Genomic DNA, 18,483 nt, shown 5'->3' on the forward strand with positions numbered 1-18,483 from the left:
CTAGAGGCCCATGTACTGTGCGATGTCAGTGCACGTTAAAGAACCCCAGGTGGGCGAAATTTCCTGAGCCCTTCACTACGGCGTCCCTCATAGCCTGAGTTGCTTTGATACGTTAAACCCCCATAAAACCGTACACACGAGTGTAATCTTCGAAAACAGGTGCGGGCCGCAAAAAAAGAATCCCTCATTACGGAAAGATGCACGTTTTAAGATCTGCCTATCGATCCTTGTTTTTAATCTGCTAGCCATGGTTCTACAGCTTATGTTTCCTGTTTTTTTTTCTTTTTATAACATCGTTTCGCAATGTGATTCATCCAACATAACAAACGCAAAACATTGCACTAAACAAAACGCTCTTTCCAAGTAGCACAAGCCAAGACAATACAGATAAAAGAAAACGCGTAAAGGGCATCATTAACGGGTTGGCCTAGCGCGAAAAAATTCGTCTACAGGCGCAAGTAGTGTTTCAAACCAAAATGTCGTTTTTATGCTCATACGACCGGCAGCCTAAATGCTACTGCTCGCTCCTGAGAGCTGACCATAGGTGTTTGTATAGGTTTCTGCGGAAGTTCTGAAGGGGGCCACCCAACACCACTTCTTCACTGGAAGCCCACCTCGAAACGGGTATGTTGTTTAACAGAAAAGCGGGTAGATCAGAAGTGATTCGCAGCAGGGGGCAGGCGGAAAACGAATGCAAATAACGGATAGGAAAAGCACCATGACAAAGGCTCCTGTACTTTATTAGGGAGATGCCATGTTTGGCTCTTTGGATTTCAATGAGGACGAAGGGCAAAAAGGCGAATAGTAAAGTCGAACTTTGAGTGCAGGTAGAGAACATGAAATGAAAAAGAAAAGGTAATGTGGGGAAGCACAGGAATTTTGCGTGTGCGCATAAATGCATTTCAACTTCAAGGCAGGTGCACCTGTTGTAAATTTGGGGATGAATTTTCGTTTAAACGAACTAGTGATATTCCTGATATGTTTTAAATGCCTCGCTGTTCCATGTGGCTCTGCAGCAATGCCTCTCCAGAGATAATAAGGCTGAAACAGCGCAACAGCACAGGTGCGAAGGAAGAAGATACAAGACACAGCGCTGACTTGCAAATGAAGAATTTATTCAGAGAACCACGGTTGAAGTAAAAAACCTGGATAACGACAGGGGTAAAACACTGCAAAATATGTTTCTAGTTCACACATTCTAAAGCGACACGACATAACCATGTTCTTTTTTTGTGATAGCGATGGAAGGAGTCTAACACACTCTGAATACTCTGAATAACCTCTTCAGTCCTAAGTCCGCGCTGTGTCTTGTCTCTCCTCCCCTCGTTCCTTTGCAGGTGCGCCGTTTTAGCTTTATTACGACATACCAGCTTGCACATCAGTCAACATTATTGCTCTGCAGAGAGCTGATTGAAAACATTCATGCTGCAGCAAAGAAGATTCATTATATTCCAGTGTTTATACACATAACTGTTAACTGTACGCGGCGGAGAGAATTACTTGCACTACTTTGTGCCACGTATGTCTGATTCCACATTCGAGTAGCATGATTTGTACAGGGACGAAGTGATCTGCTAAGTGGAATGTGTACAAGCACTGGTGAATGCTGGCGTTCTCTTTCGTGAGTGAGCGTCCTCCGGTTTAGAGAAAAATTCTTTTACAGGTGGTGTCGAAAAGTTTTGCCTTGTAAGTTGCACTTAATTCGAATAATGAAAAGACACTATACATTCAGTCAAAAGAATGATTTGTTCTCTTTCCAGGATCAGGCCACATTTAGATACAGCCCTTTCCAGCGATGAAGCACTTCCGCCGCTGATGCACCAGCACTCTAGTCTCTTCATGCTCTTGCAGAAGAATGAGGATTGATGTTGACGACACTTGAGGGGGACCTCTTTGTCAGACGGCAGACACATGCCCTGCAGAGAGTCATTTATCGTGGAAAACAGATAGAAGCACGATGACGTGGAGTCCAGACTGTTAGGTGGGAAGGACGAAACAGCCGCACCTTCATTGTTTCACGATGGCTTACGGAGACTATAATGCACCGGTGGCTGAAGCGCATTGTCGCTGGTAGCAATTGAACAAAGAAATGATGTCCTTCTGCGGAAGGGGACTATGGAACATTCATTTGCAACTAAAATTTTCAGCTCCCTTGCTTATTAAGAAAGTCACAGCTCGCGCGGCGAAACTTGAACACCTCACGTACGGAACACTCCCCTGACTACACTACAAGTATCCCTGGGTGCAGTTTTCATCAAGCCTATGTTGGACCACGCATTTCGAGCATATTACGCCGCCGCCGCGGTAGTTCAGTGGTTATGGCACTCGGCTGCTTAGCCGAAAGACGCGGGTTGGATCCCGGACGCGGTGGTCGAATTTAGATGGAGGCAGAATTCTTGAGGCCTGTGTACTGTGCGATGTGAGTGCACGTTAAACAATTCCAAGTGGTAGAAATTTCCGGATATTTTCACTACGCCCACCCTCATAAAATTGGTCGTTTTGAGACGCTAAACCCCAATAAACTCATAAAACATTTCCAGCATATATCCTTGAAGGCGTACGAAAGTTCACCTTAATAGCAAGTAACTCCACCTTATTTGACCTCAGCTCTGACTTGGCAGCGAAAGCTGATATCCCAAGCAAGAGCAACTGCGGTGGACATTGGGGTCCTGAAATAAGGACTCCACCCAAAACCTGTATTTTCGCCTCTCTATCCTACTTTTTGGAATAAATGTTTTCTACTACTACTACACCTTACTTGAATGAAACAAAAGAAGTACTTTTTTTCATCAAACTTTAGTTAGGCGAAGATTGGAGCATATACGCATCTACTTTGAGAGCCGCATCTTTGGAATTTATGAACTCTCTCGTAAGGGTGGGAAAATTCTGCAGCTCGGTTCATTTCGCACAATTATGGCTCTATGAATCTTCTTGTCTGAACAAAAGTGATATTTCAGCATCCATTTGCAGCCTCCTTAAAAACAGCATGGGTTAGAAGATGGAACAAATTGGGCTTTACTTCAGCGGGGGCCGAATAAGCGGAATTTTGTGCGCTCTAAAGAAAGAAAATTTCACGCGTTTATTGCACACAAATATCGGATGGCTATGTGCAGCACGACGCACCTATGCAATAGTATAAGTAAACGTTAAAGCAGCACCTTTACAGCGCCAATATGCTGAAGCACAAGTAGCGCGAAAGAAACAACATTCAATCCAATTAAACGAAAAGCCATGTCACGCGTTCATTCTCTACAAGATATTAGGGCTCCGAGCTTACCCAGCGATGCGGTTCGGCCGCATTACATAGAGCACTGGCCTTATGAAGGGTTCGAAGAGCCAGTCCAAAATGGTCCGTATTCCGTCATTTTCTTATTTCGAGGCCTTTACTGCAGGCCATAGTGCAGTCTTATGGTGCTTTTCTCATGATGATGATGGATTTTTATGATGTATTGGCATCTGTGGCCAAAGAGCGCCAAGGCACAATGTATTTTCGACTACTCACGGTGGGGTCAAAGACCCATTTTTCTAAGCATTTCACTGCAGGTAAGCCGAGCACCAGGCAGGGAAAAGCTTGTGCCCGTTATATCACTGGTGGGTACCCGGCGGCACTGGGGATCGAACCCCGCACCTCCCGCCTCGCAAGCGGGAGGTGCGGGGCTATGACACTGGGAAAAGAACTGACGATTTCTGTGGGCAAAAAGTAAAAGCTGACGCCCCTTCAGTACGTTGTTCATGCATTACTGGCGCGTGAATTGGCATGCATTCTTTACAGCACAAATACTTGAATATGGAGCAGCAGGCACCGTTCCATAACGGTATACACAGCTTGCTTGATCAGTTTGTACTTTTTGATGCAAATATCTTTTTAATTTAAGCTAATGAGAAACACCTGCTCCAACATCTGGACTTACTACATATTTTCAGATGGCTAGCACTGCTGTCTTAATAGAATTATACATATTTGCACCGTAAGGCTCCCTTTTTTTTTAATTTTCTTGCGATACAAAGACACTTCCAGTTGGATGTTTTGACACAGAAGGTGAGAATAGGAGCTATAATTCATTGCGAACTTTCCGTCAAGTGACACAGTTATTCGAAAAGGCCATGCCACCGGTATGAAAGAAGAATGCCGGAAGCATTGCTGTTGTGGGCTAATTCCCTTTTCGCGTGCGCTCCGTAGCAATGTTGGCGCGGCGAACACTGTGCGAAACCCACGCAACAAAACAAAAGATATGCGCCTTTCGCAATAACTGCTTTACGCCTGCGGCTGCCTCGCTTCCGGCGCTTTTTCGTTTTCTTTTTCCTTTCACTGCTGTCACTTGAAGCTCACGAGATCAGCGGAAAGAATGGCTCAGAAAGTCGTGCTCTTTGAGTCACGCCTTTCGTGTTCCATCATTTTTCTTTCTCCGTAAACAATGAGACAATACCCGAAACTCGTTTATTCTGAAACAATAAAACAGGGCTCAAAACTCATTTAGTCGTTTTCATTTCATTCTCGTTGGACGTGGGACGAGCGGCGTCCATGTGCGTTAATTTACGGCGCAGGTTTAGAAGAAATATTAGACAGGAAAGTCGAACGTCGCTTATACGCGTTCTACCTGAGGTCTACAGCGACCCAATTTGAAAGAGAGAAACACGACTTCACTCCGAACATCTTAAAAGTTGATGGTTTGATAGCCGTGGCTGCGTTCCCAGAGCAGCGGAATAACCGGTGCGTGAAGAAACGCCTCTCATACAATCCGTCAGGGCTTGAAACAAGTGCACAGTCGAAATACCTGCAGACTGTTGCAAAGCTAAACGCGCACTATTTGATAGCTGGTTGCTATGGGGGTCGCCAATACTGCAGACAACGCGGACTTGTAGTTCATTCTGAACAAATCAGGAAAGTACATAGTCCAAACTTGGTATTCAAAAGCCAAGGCTGTCGTATGCTATCTCTGCGTCAGATTACAGCGCGAATAAGTGAGCGGTTTAACCGACAGAAACATTTTACGATGCGCGTTTAGCGTTGCAACAGCCTATATACATGTTGGTCAAACAGCATATACAAAATAAACTGTGCTTTAACGCACTGGTACTTCACTGAGAGCCTCCCCTTCTTTCTGTGCATGAGTGCTGGACTGAAAGGTTCTCAGAGTTAATCGATGGTTTCTGTCAACCAGATATTTTTCCATGGCAAAACTACAGCGCAAGACACAAAGACAAGGGCAGTATTTGTGTCTTGAGCTGTACATTCGCCATGAAGAACGAATTAGCCCGTAAACTCAGTCTTGTAGACTTTTTCCACTCCCTACATCGCAAATAAACGCTGTCGCAAGGAGATTAAACTATAATCCCAGGCTTTCCCTCCTAGTTGAGTCTGTTCAAGCCTTCTCAAAGACTTCCTATCTTGTGCTTGATATTTTGTTCTCGTTCGTTGTTCTGAGCACGAAGTGTCCACAAGCACAACATTCCATGCCTCACTTTAACATTTTAGAACCTAAGTTCTCTAAATACTGCACACGAAAAAAATAACTGGCATGTAATCAAATCAAGATATTAGCAGACCGTCTGTGCGTTACATAGTTCAATCCGGCTAAGAGTTTATTGAGCAGCAACATCGGGACTACGAATATTTAAAATATTCCCTGTTAGACTTTTCTATTTTATGCCCTAGCTTTCGTCATTCCTCAAAAGAATATGATCCGTCTTCAGGTCACACCCTCCACCAACAGCGGACAAGACTGCCACGGTCATTGAAAAATACGTCTCTTCAAAGCCTTTTTCGCGGCATACGTCTAATCAACGCAACACGACCTGATTAGTCTTTCCATTCAGCGAACCATGCTTTTAAAAAAAGAATGCCTTAGTAGCACTCGTGTTACTTCAAAGCTGTATAGTCGTAAGGAAGAGAGCTGTCCTCAACCTCCGAAAACCCGAAGCACTGGAGATGTTAAACGAGCTACACTACGTAGCCAGAAGCCAACCTAGTTCTCAGAAAACGTCTGATTAGGACGCCACATAAAATTGCGGCCAGGGGCTCCGACGTGCATACTAAGGCTATACCAAGCGAGAAGACTAAAAAGCCTCAGCGGATAACGTCCAATCGTACAAATCCGTCCTCTAGCAGCAGGCGTGCAAGCGTGACACAAGAACAGAAAAATCAATTAGGGTCCGGTTTTCGTTCGCTTTCTCCTTCAATGAACGTGCCGCGTGGACCACTGCAGAGAACTTCCAAAAATGAAGCCAGGCCCCGAAGGAGTTGCTTCCTCGTGTACCGAAACAGCCTCTAAAGCTCGAGGAGAGGCGATTTACAAAACCGACTCAAACAGCAAGATTCAATCGCTGAGGATATCGCGGCGGGCTCCGCGCGACACTGATTTCTGCGTCGCTGTATACACACACCGGGCAGCATGAGTGCTCCTGATTTCGCCGTCGAATGGGCGTTGTTTTCTTTTTCCCGCGTACGCCACAGGATTCACGTCGAGTGCACTCAGAAAGAGTATTTAGCCTACTTCAGTACTCGCGGCGTCGCCGGACACCACGCCGCCTGTCGCCGTGGGTATACCGTAAGAGAAGAGGGGGACCGACGATTCGCCCGGGCCGCGTGGCCGGGCTGCTACAACGAAACAGTCGGCACGATTGCTCCCGCGATTGCCTCCAGACTCACTGGAGGGCATGGCGCCAGCGGAAGCTCGCTTTGGTTTGTATCTCGAGCGTCGATTCCTAGCCGTGGCGGTTTGGTTCGGAAAGCGCGAAGTGGTGCAGAGCGGGCGCGCGCTCGTGCGACGTAATAAGGCGTCCCTTGCCCGTAACGTGCGCGTGCATGTTTATATTTTTTTTTTACCGAGACTTCCGTCTTCCGGCGGAGAAAAAAAAAGGGAGACGTCTGCACAACCACCCCCCGCCCCGGAGGCGTAGCGCGTGAGCCTCCTTTCGCCGTTGGCTGAAGGCGGGGGGTGGGGGGGGGGGGGGGGGGGGTGGGGGGGGGGGGCTGCGTGATTCCCCGGATACTGGGTCAGCTTTCACCCGCCACCTCGGCCTGTCTCTATAAAACTGCGCCGTCCAACTGCACTGAACCGCACACACACCGAGGTCCTCTTGCACCGAAGTCACAAGGAATACCACCGCCATGAACGTTTTCGTAAGTGTGGACTTCTCGCGTTTCCTCGTGGATCACTCTGTGTGCACATTGCGTTGTGCTAAAGCTCCGCAGGTGGATGCTGGGTTCGCGTCTCGTTGCCATTGGTATCTGCTGGAGCGCACTTAAGCCGCGGACACTGGCGGGACGCCAATTGTTTCAAGCCAAGCAGACTCTCATTGAGAGACGAAAGTGTCTGTCTCACGAAAGCGCCCTATTTTTGTGGAGAATTCTTCAAGATGAACCTAAGCAGCTGCTGCTCCAAACAGCTTCTTGGGCATTCTCGAAGACCTCCGAGTGGTTAGTTAATTCACTGGTTCTGTAGAGTTTCTGGTGTCATAATAGTGTAAGGTAAACCAAACATATCTACTCACCCGCGAAGGACTCGTTTCTTAGCTTCTTTTTTCTCGTATCTTTATGCGGGCTTGGGACTGTCTCTTTCAACTTGTTCTTCGATTATTTTTCAATTATTCTGCTGCACTTTTTTGCATCACAAACATAGGATGTTAAGTCATAATGTACAATATTCTCCTCACAGTCTATAATGCGGCTATTCAACAATCGATCACAAGCAGTGCAATCTGTTAAGCTGTTCGCGCCTTCCTTCCAACGTTCTTTATTTCAGCTCTCCATCGTAAACGCGCAAATATGTGTGGAATGACTCTCAATATCTAAAAAGTGAGCACGAACTGAAATATGAAGATTATGAACACGCAGCAACCCTAGTTTTGCTATGATGCAAATATTTTAATATTATGTAATATAGGAAATATAACAAGATACCTCGACTTGTAGCCATGAGTGCCTAACAAATATAAAGTTTTTGTAAGCCATGATCTGTACGTCTCACTTCCTGCATTTCCGTTTTATGTGTAGTAGAGCAGTATCGGCCGGTTTTGCAAATCGGTGCACTCACTGTATTGGCTGCAAAGTTTTCGTTCTCGGAGAAGGTTCTGGGATTATAAGGTGCCTTTTACTACGCCGTGGTCTGCCGCAGTATGCCCCACAATTGCAGCTGAGCAAGTTAGAACAGTTATTGTTGAAACTAAATCACAGTTGATGATCGGAGCTGTTTTAGAGCAACTCAGAGTAACAATGAACACAACGCCCCCACTCTCCCCTCCATCGAAACGCGGCGATCGAGAACGTTAGCTCGGCTCACGAACATCGGATCGCGAGTTTAACTCATGTACCTTAGCGCATCAGGGGGACAAATAATCGCCAAGCTTTCTGCGATCCAGAATACCTGCTATGCAATTTTACAAAATAAAAATGCCTAGTGATTGTTACTATAGTGGCCACATTACGCTTGAGATAGTGCAGCGTTGGCATAACGGTTTGAACATTCGCCTCGTATGCGGGAGGTTCGGGGTTCGATTCCCAGTTCTACCCGGAGCCCACCGGTTATCTAATGGTTATAAGCTGCACCGCGGCCTTGTGCTCGTCTTCTCTGGGGTGAAATGTTTAGAAAATGGGTAGTTGACCTTACTTTTCGTAGGGCGAGACACCTTGTCTCATGACGCCCTTTGGCCAAAGCTGTCTTTGCTCCCCTCAAATCCATAATAATTTTCATTATTGTTGTGATGTGTGTATGTATGAAGAATAAGTTTCCGATTGGCACGTCTTTAATTCATAACTAAATTTATTTCTCGTGGTTTTCTAACAGGAACATTCATACCGCCTAAATGTTCATGAAGTTATTTTTGTTGTTGTTTTCTCGCATAATAAAAAGCAATGCTGCGCGGTGAACAACAAACGGTACGAGAATGCATACAGGGGCAAACAAAAGTAAACAGAGCACGCCATTGTCTTCCAACATTTATCATACATTGCCTAACTGAAACTGACAACGGTGGTATGTGCAGGCTTGTAGTGGACGCTGGTGCGCTTTCTCATGGACAATTAATATTTCTTCATTTTTATTTTTTTTTTATTTTAGCAAATACTGCCGGCCTGTATGTCTTAGGCAAGAGTGGGGTACAAACATATTGATAAAAATGACAAGTACATTGCAAAAGAAGCAGATAGCGAACAGAGCAAAAACCAGTACATACAACATAAAATCGATTACAAAGACATAGAACATATGATGACATCGATCCTGGCAGCAAACGAAGGCATCGGATTTGGCCCAAAACAAGGATACATAAGAGCCCTATACATTCTTCAGAGCTTGTAAAAATAAATTCACCGATTCGCAATTGACAACATCAGCAGGTAAACCATTCCACTTAATGATAGTATGGGGAAAGAACGAATACTTAAATACATTAGTTTTGCATGAAAACGCGGCAACTTTCTTAGTATGGTAAGAGCGTGTAGGGTGTCGAGATGTGTGCTCAACTAAAATTCCTTCCTCTATTGTTAGTTTATTGTGATAATACAAGTAGAATAACTTTAATTTTTCTCGATGACGACGCATGGCCAGGTGTTCAAGTCCTGCGGTTTGCAGTAGGGCTGTTGGGGAAATATTCCAACTGTAACAATTAAAGATAAATCTAGCAGCTTTGCGTTGGACATTTTCAATTTTAAGTTTGTTACTTTCGGTCCAGGGATCCCACACTGCCGCAGCATATTCCAACATTGGCCGAGCAAATGTTTTGTAAGCTAAAAGCTTTATTTCTTGTGTGGATTGTGCCAGCGTTCTTCTCAAGTAGTGCAGTTGTCTTAGAGCTTTTTTTCTATATACGATATGTGCTCGTTCCATCGAAGGTCTGAGACTATCTGAATGTGCGATATGGAAGCCGCAATTTCAATTCAAAGAGAATAGCGTACTCCGTTTTCTTATGTCCTCAGTAGATCGCTTGTGCGCTTGAACGGCGGTAGACTCAATAATATTGTCTTTATTTTTCATCACAAGGATGAGGGAGGCAAAGGGAAAAAGCTAGGATTGTAGCTTGACGGGCTCTCGCCTCCCCGACAATATATACATAATTTGCAAAATAAAAAGAAAGGCACACAGTATCGGCATGTAAGCACATGCACGAACGCACGGCCGTTGACAAAGAACACCTCCATGGCGAGTGATTAAACTGACGAGTCACTTGGCGATGACAAATGCGCAGGTCGTCCTCGCAACACTCGTCGCCTGCGCCTACGCGGGCGGATATGGTGGCTATGGTGGATATGGTGGCTACGGTGGAGGCTACGGAGGCCATGGTCTCGGAGGAGGCCTCGGTTTCATTGGTGGAGGTGGCTATGGCGGAGGATACGGCGGCGGGTATGGCCACGGCCACGCCGTCGCTGTTCCGGTGAAGACCGTCTCGTACGTCAAAAAGCCCGTGGTTAGCGTCGGCTACGTGACCAGGCCTGTGGTGAGCTACGTGAAGCAGCCCGTCACCACCGTGTCGCACACCGTCCAGCCCGTGGTCACTGTCAGCCACGCGGTCGTCAGCGCCGGCGGATACGGCGGAGGCTTTGGAGGCGGTCTCGGGGGCTACGGCGGAGGATTCGGCGGCTACGGCGGCGGCTACGGCGGCGGCTACGGTGGTGGCTACGGCGGCGGTTACGGAGGCTACGGAGGCGGTTACGGCGGTTACGGAGGCGGTTACGGTGTGGCTCTTGTGGGCGGCAAGGGCGGCTACCACGGGTGAACCAGCACTGATGAAGCCAGCATCTTTGAAAGGTAAGGAACTGCATTGATAAATTCCCAAAGCATGCGGCACTGAAATGTCGCAAAGCAGCAGGAGTTATAGCGGCGTTTCAGACATCAGCGCATAAACGTCTTGACTCCGTTCATACATTTATGCATAAGCATGCCATTGTATTGCACCAACATGGTTTAAGATTACTTAATTAGAACGCGACTCTTTTTCTTGCAGTTGCACACAACAAAACTACAATGAGACTGCAACGCATCCTCAGTGCTATGTCCTCGTCGCTTTGCACTATTAAGTGAACAGAAAACTTACACCTTGCATGTTTACTCCCACAGTTTTCAAAACGTAGCCAACAGCTACTGCTTTACTGTTTCACACGGAGTCCCCCGCTAACGACGTGCTGCTCTAAAAGAAGGAGCTTAGTGGGAGTGATCGGTAACGATGTGACTAAAGCATCTTTTCAATGCTTATTTTTCTTGCAGGTACGAGCCGGAGACATCCTACGTACCGCTGTCACTGTAAACTACTTGCGGCCAAGTTCATGCAACGTGTATTTATTTCAAAACTACATTAAACCGCATGCTTTCACTGAAATTTTGCTGCATTGTTATCCTTTACGGAGTCACTTTTTTTATTTCGTCAACCGCTGTAAAGACCGACTGCGGGATGACAAACCTACACTTTTAAATATCATTAGCTATAAAAAGAAATTGTCTGGCCGCTCGATGAAGATTGCCTGTCGGATTCATCTCAGCAAAGGCCTAGTGGTTTGAGCAACCGCCTAATTAAAAATTCTAAACAAATTCATTTATTTGTGATAAATTTTTATTTATTCAAAATACTCCTAAAGGCTTTCGAAGGAGGTTATTGCATGAGGAAGAGAGGGCAATACAAAAAATACGCAATTCATAAATGTACTTATTGCTTAAAAACAATGCGATAATAACGTTTTTATAGACAACAGAAAACATATGAATCAAGGTACAATACATGCAGCAATACAAAAAAGTACAACACAAACAAAAACAGCAAAAAAAAGTTGGACACATTGAACACCCGTAACTGAGCGGATTACTTCTAGAAATTTAGAGATGTTTAACTAGGTGACAATTATAAATAACACGTTATTCCAATCGACTATTTGTGCATGAAATAAATGGCTTAGAATAAAGGGCTGTGCGGAATGTGATGCCCTTTGCTTTGAAGGGATGATCGCGGCACGAGAAAATGCCTTGAAAATAAAAAAACGTCCTATATAATGTATTAAGTAATAAAAAGCTAGCTTCACTTGTATATAACACAAAACTTAAAAATTAGAGACGTGCTGTGTTGTGTTGGGTTTTATGGCACATAGGCAGCTGAGGCCATCATGCGCCAAGCTCAAGGTATAGAATTGTTTTTTTGTAGAATGTTTAGGAATATTAAAAATCGTCGATGTTGTAGATGACCTAAGAAGATTGTACTGCTTAGTAATAACAGAGAAGAAGAAATTTGGAAACAGCTAATGGCAAAAGCCTTAAAAAAGGTCAGGCAGCCTTAGCGGCTATCCTTGGCTAGACAAGGATCCCGAGGCTCCCAACCATTCAAATAAAAAACCTCAACCTACTTCTCACGAATGAGAAAGTGTCTGAGGTTTATCATGTAATAAAGCGAACCAGTGGTTCCAAAATTACAGTTTTTCAAGTAGGCCTGCTCCTTTTAAAAAGCTAAAAACGGAAGGTATGTTAACAATGGCATTATCAGCTAAGAGCACTGTTGGGTGGAAAGGAATGCATTCATGACAAAATTGAGTGAAGTAATTTGTTCTTAGCTTTTCCAGTTTCACACATGAAAATAAAATGTGGTTAACCATAAGTTCATCTCCGCATTCCTCGCAAACAGGTTTATCTTATTTTGTTAGCACGAAGTTGTGCGTAAGGTGCGTGTGGCCTCTTCGGAGACGGCATAAAATCACTTCCTTATAACGTTCCTCGTGCACACATCGCTTAAATTCACCTAGTACCGGCTTTACTAACTGTAGTTTATTATTCACAGCGTTGTTCCAAGCCGACTGCCATTTTTTCCTTAATTTCTGTTGTACTAATTTCATGCAGTCATTAAAGGGTATATTTTCTTTTTTTATTTCCTTGCCACGAGATTGAGAAGCACAGAAATCTGCTCTCTCATTGCCTTTTATTCCGACATGACTCGGGACCCAGCAGAGTTTAATGTTTTGTCCTCGAGCTGTGGCTGTTGCTATGTTGTGTATGATGTCACCAAGTATAAGAGTGATTGCGTTTATAGAGTGGAGGGCTGTAAGTACACGTAAAGAGTCTGTGTAAATAATAGCGTTTATGAGGTTCTCGCTTAGCATTTTTTTATGGCCACACATACTGCGTAACCTTCTGCAGTGAAGATGGATGCGCACTGTGGAAGTCGTATTGTTTTCTCCGAAATCCCTCGCACTACTGTGCTTCCTACGTACGTATCCGTTTTTGAACCGTCAGTATAAAAGTTTGTGAAACCCTTGTATTTTTCATCAAGTGCAAGAAATTCTTCTACTATATGTTGTTGTGGAACTTGCTTTTTGCAGAACTGTGTAAGAGTGAAATCGAACAATGCAGGAAAATCGTACCATGGAGGCAGTGGATCTCGTCTTAGCGCAATGCTAGGTAATGTGTTCAGTACGCCGAGATTCTGGCAAATCTCTTCAAAACGCAAGAGCAGTGGCCTGGTGGTTTGCGGTTTGTTCTTAAAGAGTGTTCTAGATGGACACTTTGTAACTATTTCATAATAAATATGTTCTGGTAGGGAACAGATTTTTAGAACGTATGAGCATGTAAGCATGTTTCTTCTATCTTTAAGGGATGGTTCGTTTGTTTCAACACAAAGACTGTTTATGGGCGACGTCCTGTATGCGCCAGTGGAAAGACGCAAGCTCAAATTATGCACTGGATCTAGTCGTTTCAAGTAGGATAGCTTTGCTGAACCATGCAACCATAGTCTAAGCAGGATCGTACCACAGAGCTATAAGTCTGTAGAAGGCTTGCGCTGTCAGAACACCAGTGTTTGTGTTAAAGCACTTTGAGTATATTCAGTGATCGAAAAGCTTTCTTTTTCAACGCATTTATGTGAGGCAGGAAAGTTAGTTTTCGGTCAGATGTTATGCCTAAGAATTTGTGTTCAGTTTTTAAAGGTAACTGCGTTTCGTTTAGGGGTAGTGTGGGGCCTGTCTGTAGGACCCGTTTCAGAAAAAAAAAGTAAGGCCACTGTTTTCTGTGAAGAGAACTGGAAACCATTCCTGTCTGCCCCTGTTGCCAGTTTATTTACTGTTAGCTGTATTTGTCTTTCCCACGTGGATATGTTGGAGGATGTACATGCTATCTGAAGATCCTCAACATAGACAGAATACATAATGGACCTTGGGAGTATTTTCCTAATAGAATCCATTTTTACGACAGAGTTGTACTTAAAATGCAACCTCGAGGTACCCCATTCTCCTGAATAAAATTCTGTGAAATGGTTGACCCTAGGCGTACATTAAACGAGCGGTGGGACAAGAAGTATTCTACGCAATTTAACATCCTGCCGCGGATGCCAAGCTCGGCAATGTCTTGAAGAATGCCTAACCTCCAGGTTGTGTCATATGCCTTTTGTAAGTCAAAAAAGACTGCAAGGCAGTATTGTTTGTGTATAAACGCATCTCTGACAGTATTTTCAAGGCGGATTAGGTGATCTGTACTGTAGCATCCTTTTCTAAAACCACACTGATGGCTGTCGAATAGTTCACAGGATTTAAGGACAAAATTTAATCTTATAATTAGGACACTTTCAAAGGACCTGGCAAGGCAACTGGTAAGGGCTATGGGTCTATAACTGCTAGGAGAGGTTGGTGACTTCCCGGGTTTAAGAAACGGTACAATAGTAGCTTCTTTCCAAGCTTCGGGTATTTTACCTGATACCCTAACTTTGTTTAAAAAATTTAGAAGTGCCTCTACTGCAGGTTCAGAAAGATAGGCTAGCATTTGGTAATGTATTTGGTCTGGGCAGGGCGCAGTATATTTACTGGCAGAAAGTACTGTTTGTATTTCTTGTATTGTAATTAAACTATTGTACGGTTCATTTGTCCCGCAACCTGTCGGCAGTCTTTGCTTCTCTGCTGTGTTTTTGTATTTTAGAAATGAATCGGTGTAGTGCGATGAGCTTGAAACTCCAGAAAAATATCCGCCTAAAATATCTGTCTGTTCTTCCAGACTCGTCGGTACACCGGGAGCTGTAAGAAGGGGGACTCTGAAAGAAGAGTAGTTGCCATTTAGTTTTCTGACCTTCTCCCACATTTGTTTTGATGCTGTTGAGCTGTTTATCGACAACATGTAAATTTTCCAAGAAGATTTTTCGGCACTACGACGAATATATCGAGCTTTTGCTCTCTAAACGAGCGGTGGGACAAGAAGTATTCTACGCAATTTAACATCCTGCCGCGGATGCCAAGCTCGGCAATGTCTTGAAGAATGCCAAACCTCCAGGTTGTGTCATATGCCTTTTGTAAGTCAAAAAAGACTGCAAGGCAGTATTGTTTGTGTATAAACGCATCTCTGACAGTATTTTCAAGGCGGATTAGGTGATCTGTACTGTAGCATCCTTTTCTAAAACCACACTGATGGCTGTCGAATAGTTCACAGGATTTAAGGACAAAATTTAATCTTATAATTAGGACACTTTCAAAGGACCTGGCGAGGCAACTGGTAAGGGCTATGGGTCTATAACTGCTAGGAGAGGTTGGTGACTTCCCGGGTTTAAGAAACGGTACAATAGTAGCTTCTTTCCAAGCTTCGGGTATTTTACCTGATAACCTAAGTTTGTTTAAAAAATTTAGAAGTGCCTCTACTGCAGGTTCAGAAAGATAGGCTAGCATTTGGTAATGTATTTGGTCTGGGCAGGGCGCAGTATATTTACTGGCAGAAAGTACTGTTTGTATTTCTTGTATTGTAATTAAACTATTGTACGGTTCATTTGTCCCGCAACCTGTCGGCAGTCTTTGCTTCTCTGCTGTGTTTTTGTATTTTAGAAATGAATCGGTGTAGTGCGATGAGCTTGAAACTCCAGAAAAATATCCGCCTAAAATATCTGTCTGTTCTTCCAGACTCGTCGGTACACCGGGAGCTGTAAGAAGGGGGACTCTGAAAGAAGAGTAGTTGCCATTTAGTTTTCTGACCTTCTCCCACATTTGTTTTGATGCTGTTGAGCTGTTTATCGACAACATGTAAATTTTCCAAGAAGATTTTTCGGCACTACGACGAATATATCGAGCTTTTGCTCTCGCCTTTTTAAATTTTATAAAATTCTCCTGTGTAGGGTATCTGCGAAAATGCCCCAGGCTTTGTTTTGTTTCTTTTTTGCTTCTTTACATTCTTTTGTGTACCAGTATTTGTGATTTTGTTTTACTATTCCAGGGAATTGAGGAATAGCTTGGCGTGCCGCAGCAATAATACAGTTTGTGAAAAGTTCGTTATGTTTGTCTACACTGAGGTTGTCGGTAACTATTTTTTCTAGGCTGGCCTTTTCTCGGAACCGTGCCCAGTCAGCCATGTGCAGCTTCCATCCTCGCGGTTTTGTTGGAATGACCTCTGGTGAAGATGTTACGTTGATTACTACAGGTAGATGATCACTTACATATGGGTTATCTATGACATCCCATTTAAAAGCTGTAAAAATAGAAAGCGAGCTAAAAGAGAAATCTGTGCAGCTCGGTTTTCCTGATTTAGGCGAGCAATACGTTGGTTTCCCGGAGTTTAGTAGTCAAAAATTATTACTCATTATAAAATCCTCAATAACTTGACCTCTAGTGTCAGTTTTTTCACTACTCCAAAAGCTGGAGTGCGCGTTAAAATCTCCTAATATTAAATAGGGGTCTGGTAGTTGCTCTAAAAGCTCGTCTAAATCATGAGTGGTTACATTAAGATGTGGCTCCAGGTATACGCAGCCCAGTGTACTTGTTTTAAATGAGTGTAGGATGGCCGCCACAGCTTCTAATATAGTATTGAGTTTATGTTCCTGAGCTGCAACTCTATTTTGAACTATTATTGCAACACCACCTGAGAGCTTGTTCGCCTGCTCTCGATCGCAGCCGAAGACTTTATAGTTTTTGAGAATGTCTGTGTTTTGCACCTAAGTTCGTCTCCTGTAAACACAAGACCACAGGCGAGTGTGTGGATATGATGTATTTTATATCTTTTATGTTATGTAAAAGTCATCTTCAATTCTAATGTATATAAGCCATTATGTAGTATATATGTAGGAAGAAAACTAAGTGTTTTCAGGCGCCCTGATTCGGGGCTTTTTTTTCTTTTCTCGATCTAAGGAGCCCCGCTGTCCCTCCGACTTTTACGGTGCAGGGCTGCCTTGACTGGTGCCCACCGCATCCTCAGATGCGCTGGACGACCGTGCAGAACGCACGGTTGTTTTCGTGTTGGGCCTCTCTGTATGGAGAGGGGCCTTGGGGCAGGCTGTCTGGAGGTCCGCACGGCCTGCTTTTTGGGTGGTGGCGCATAACTAGCTGCAGCCACCAGGAGCACGGGTGGCCCTGCACCAGGTTCCCCGTGTGTGAGCTGTGCAGGCGCCGAAAGCCGCTGCGATGCTGTGCCCTTCTGCAGCACAGCAGAGTACGTTCGGTTTTGCCCCAACGAGAGTCGTTTCTGCGCTTCTCTGAATGATATGTTTTCTGTGACTGTTAGTGTTACTATTTCCTTTTCTTCTTTCCAGGCTGGGCATGACCGTGAGTAAGCCGGATGGCTACCCTCACAGTTTACGCAAAGGTGGGGTTCAACGTCACAGTTTTCAGCGGAATGGTGATGAGAAGTGCATTTAGCGCAGGTCTGTTTGCATTGGCAGCTCTGCGAACAGTGGCCGTATCTCTGGCATTTGTTGCATCGGTGGCATAGATTGGGTATGTATGGTCTGAGTTTGAGCTTTGTATAGCCTACTTCGGCTGAATCAGGAAGTATACTAGACGCAAAGGTCAGCACAATGTGTTTCGTTGGTGTTTCCCTGTTGTCCCATCTTATTTTGATCCTATAGACATTAGTAACATTTTGGTCTTTCAATCCTTCCAGTTGTTCAGTCTCGGGTACTTTAGGTCATCATCAGAAATTACTCCACGAACAGTGTTGAGTGATCGGTGTGGGCTGAGTGTTAAAGAAATTTCTCCGAAGGATGTGATATCTGAGAGTTTCTCGTGTTGATGCTTGTACAGAATTTCCAGAAGCAGGTCTCCACTAGCTAACTTTTTGATTTCGTAACCTTGCCCTATGGCATCAGTTAGGGTTCTAGAAACAAGGAAAGGTGACACAAGTCGAGCAGTTTTTTCAGAGTCTTCGCTATGAACGACATGGTAACGCAGGAAATTTGTTTTGCTGCCAAAGAATTGAGCAGTCCCTTCGGTGCGCCCTCTTTTTAGATGACGATCAGCGGAAACTAAAAAATGAGCCATCAACTATATTTCCAGTTCGGTCGCGGTGCTAGCCACCCACCATGGAGCCCAACTAGGAGGCGGGACAGGAACTTGCAAGCAAGCCCTGCCCACGCCAGCTATACACCTCAACTATAACCAGATATGCCGAAACCCAGGATAGTTCGCCACACAAGGTTAACCCTCACCGCCAGGAGAAAAGGAAAAACCAAGAAGTAAGTAGGAGATAGGAGAGTTGTGAGAAAGAAGATAGGGAAGTGAAAGATTAAGGGGGGGGGGGATAGGAACAGGCGACTGCCGATTTCCCCCGATAGGGT

General features: G+C 44.5%; 1 protein-coding gene across 1 annotated transcript; it reads left to right on the forward strand.

Moving 5' to 3' along the window:
* Nucleotides 1–6,982: 6,982 nt before the first annotated feature.
* On the forward strand, nucleotides 6,983–11,313 carry LOC144136608 (uncharacterized). Its single transcript, XM_077669087.1, has 3 exons — nucleotides 6,983–7,123; nucleotides 10,186–10,745; nucleotides 11,202–11,313. The coding sequence occupies exons 1-2, from the start codon at nucleotides 7,112–7,114 to the stop codon at nucleotides 10,711–10,713; spliced, it is 540 nt and encodes a 179-aa protein (XP_077525213.1). The 5' UTR covers nucleotides 6,983–7,111; the 3' UTR covers nucleotides 10,714–10,745; nucleotides 11,202–11,313.
* The last annotated feature ends 7,170 nt before the right edge of the window (nucleotides 11,314–18,483 follow it).

The sequence above is a fragment of the Amblyomma americanum genome, chromosome 1 (assembly GCF_052857255.1).
Source record: "Amblyomma americanum isolate KBUSLIRL-KWMA chromosome 1, ASM5285725v1, whole genome shotgun sequence".
Lineage (NCBI taxonomy): Eukaryota > Metazoa > Arthropoda > Arachnida > Ixodida > Ixodidae > Amblyomma > Amblyomma americanum.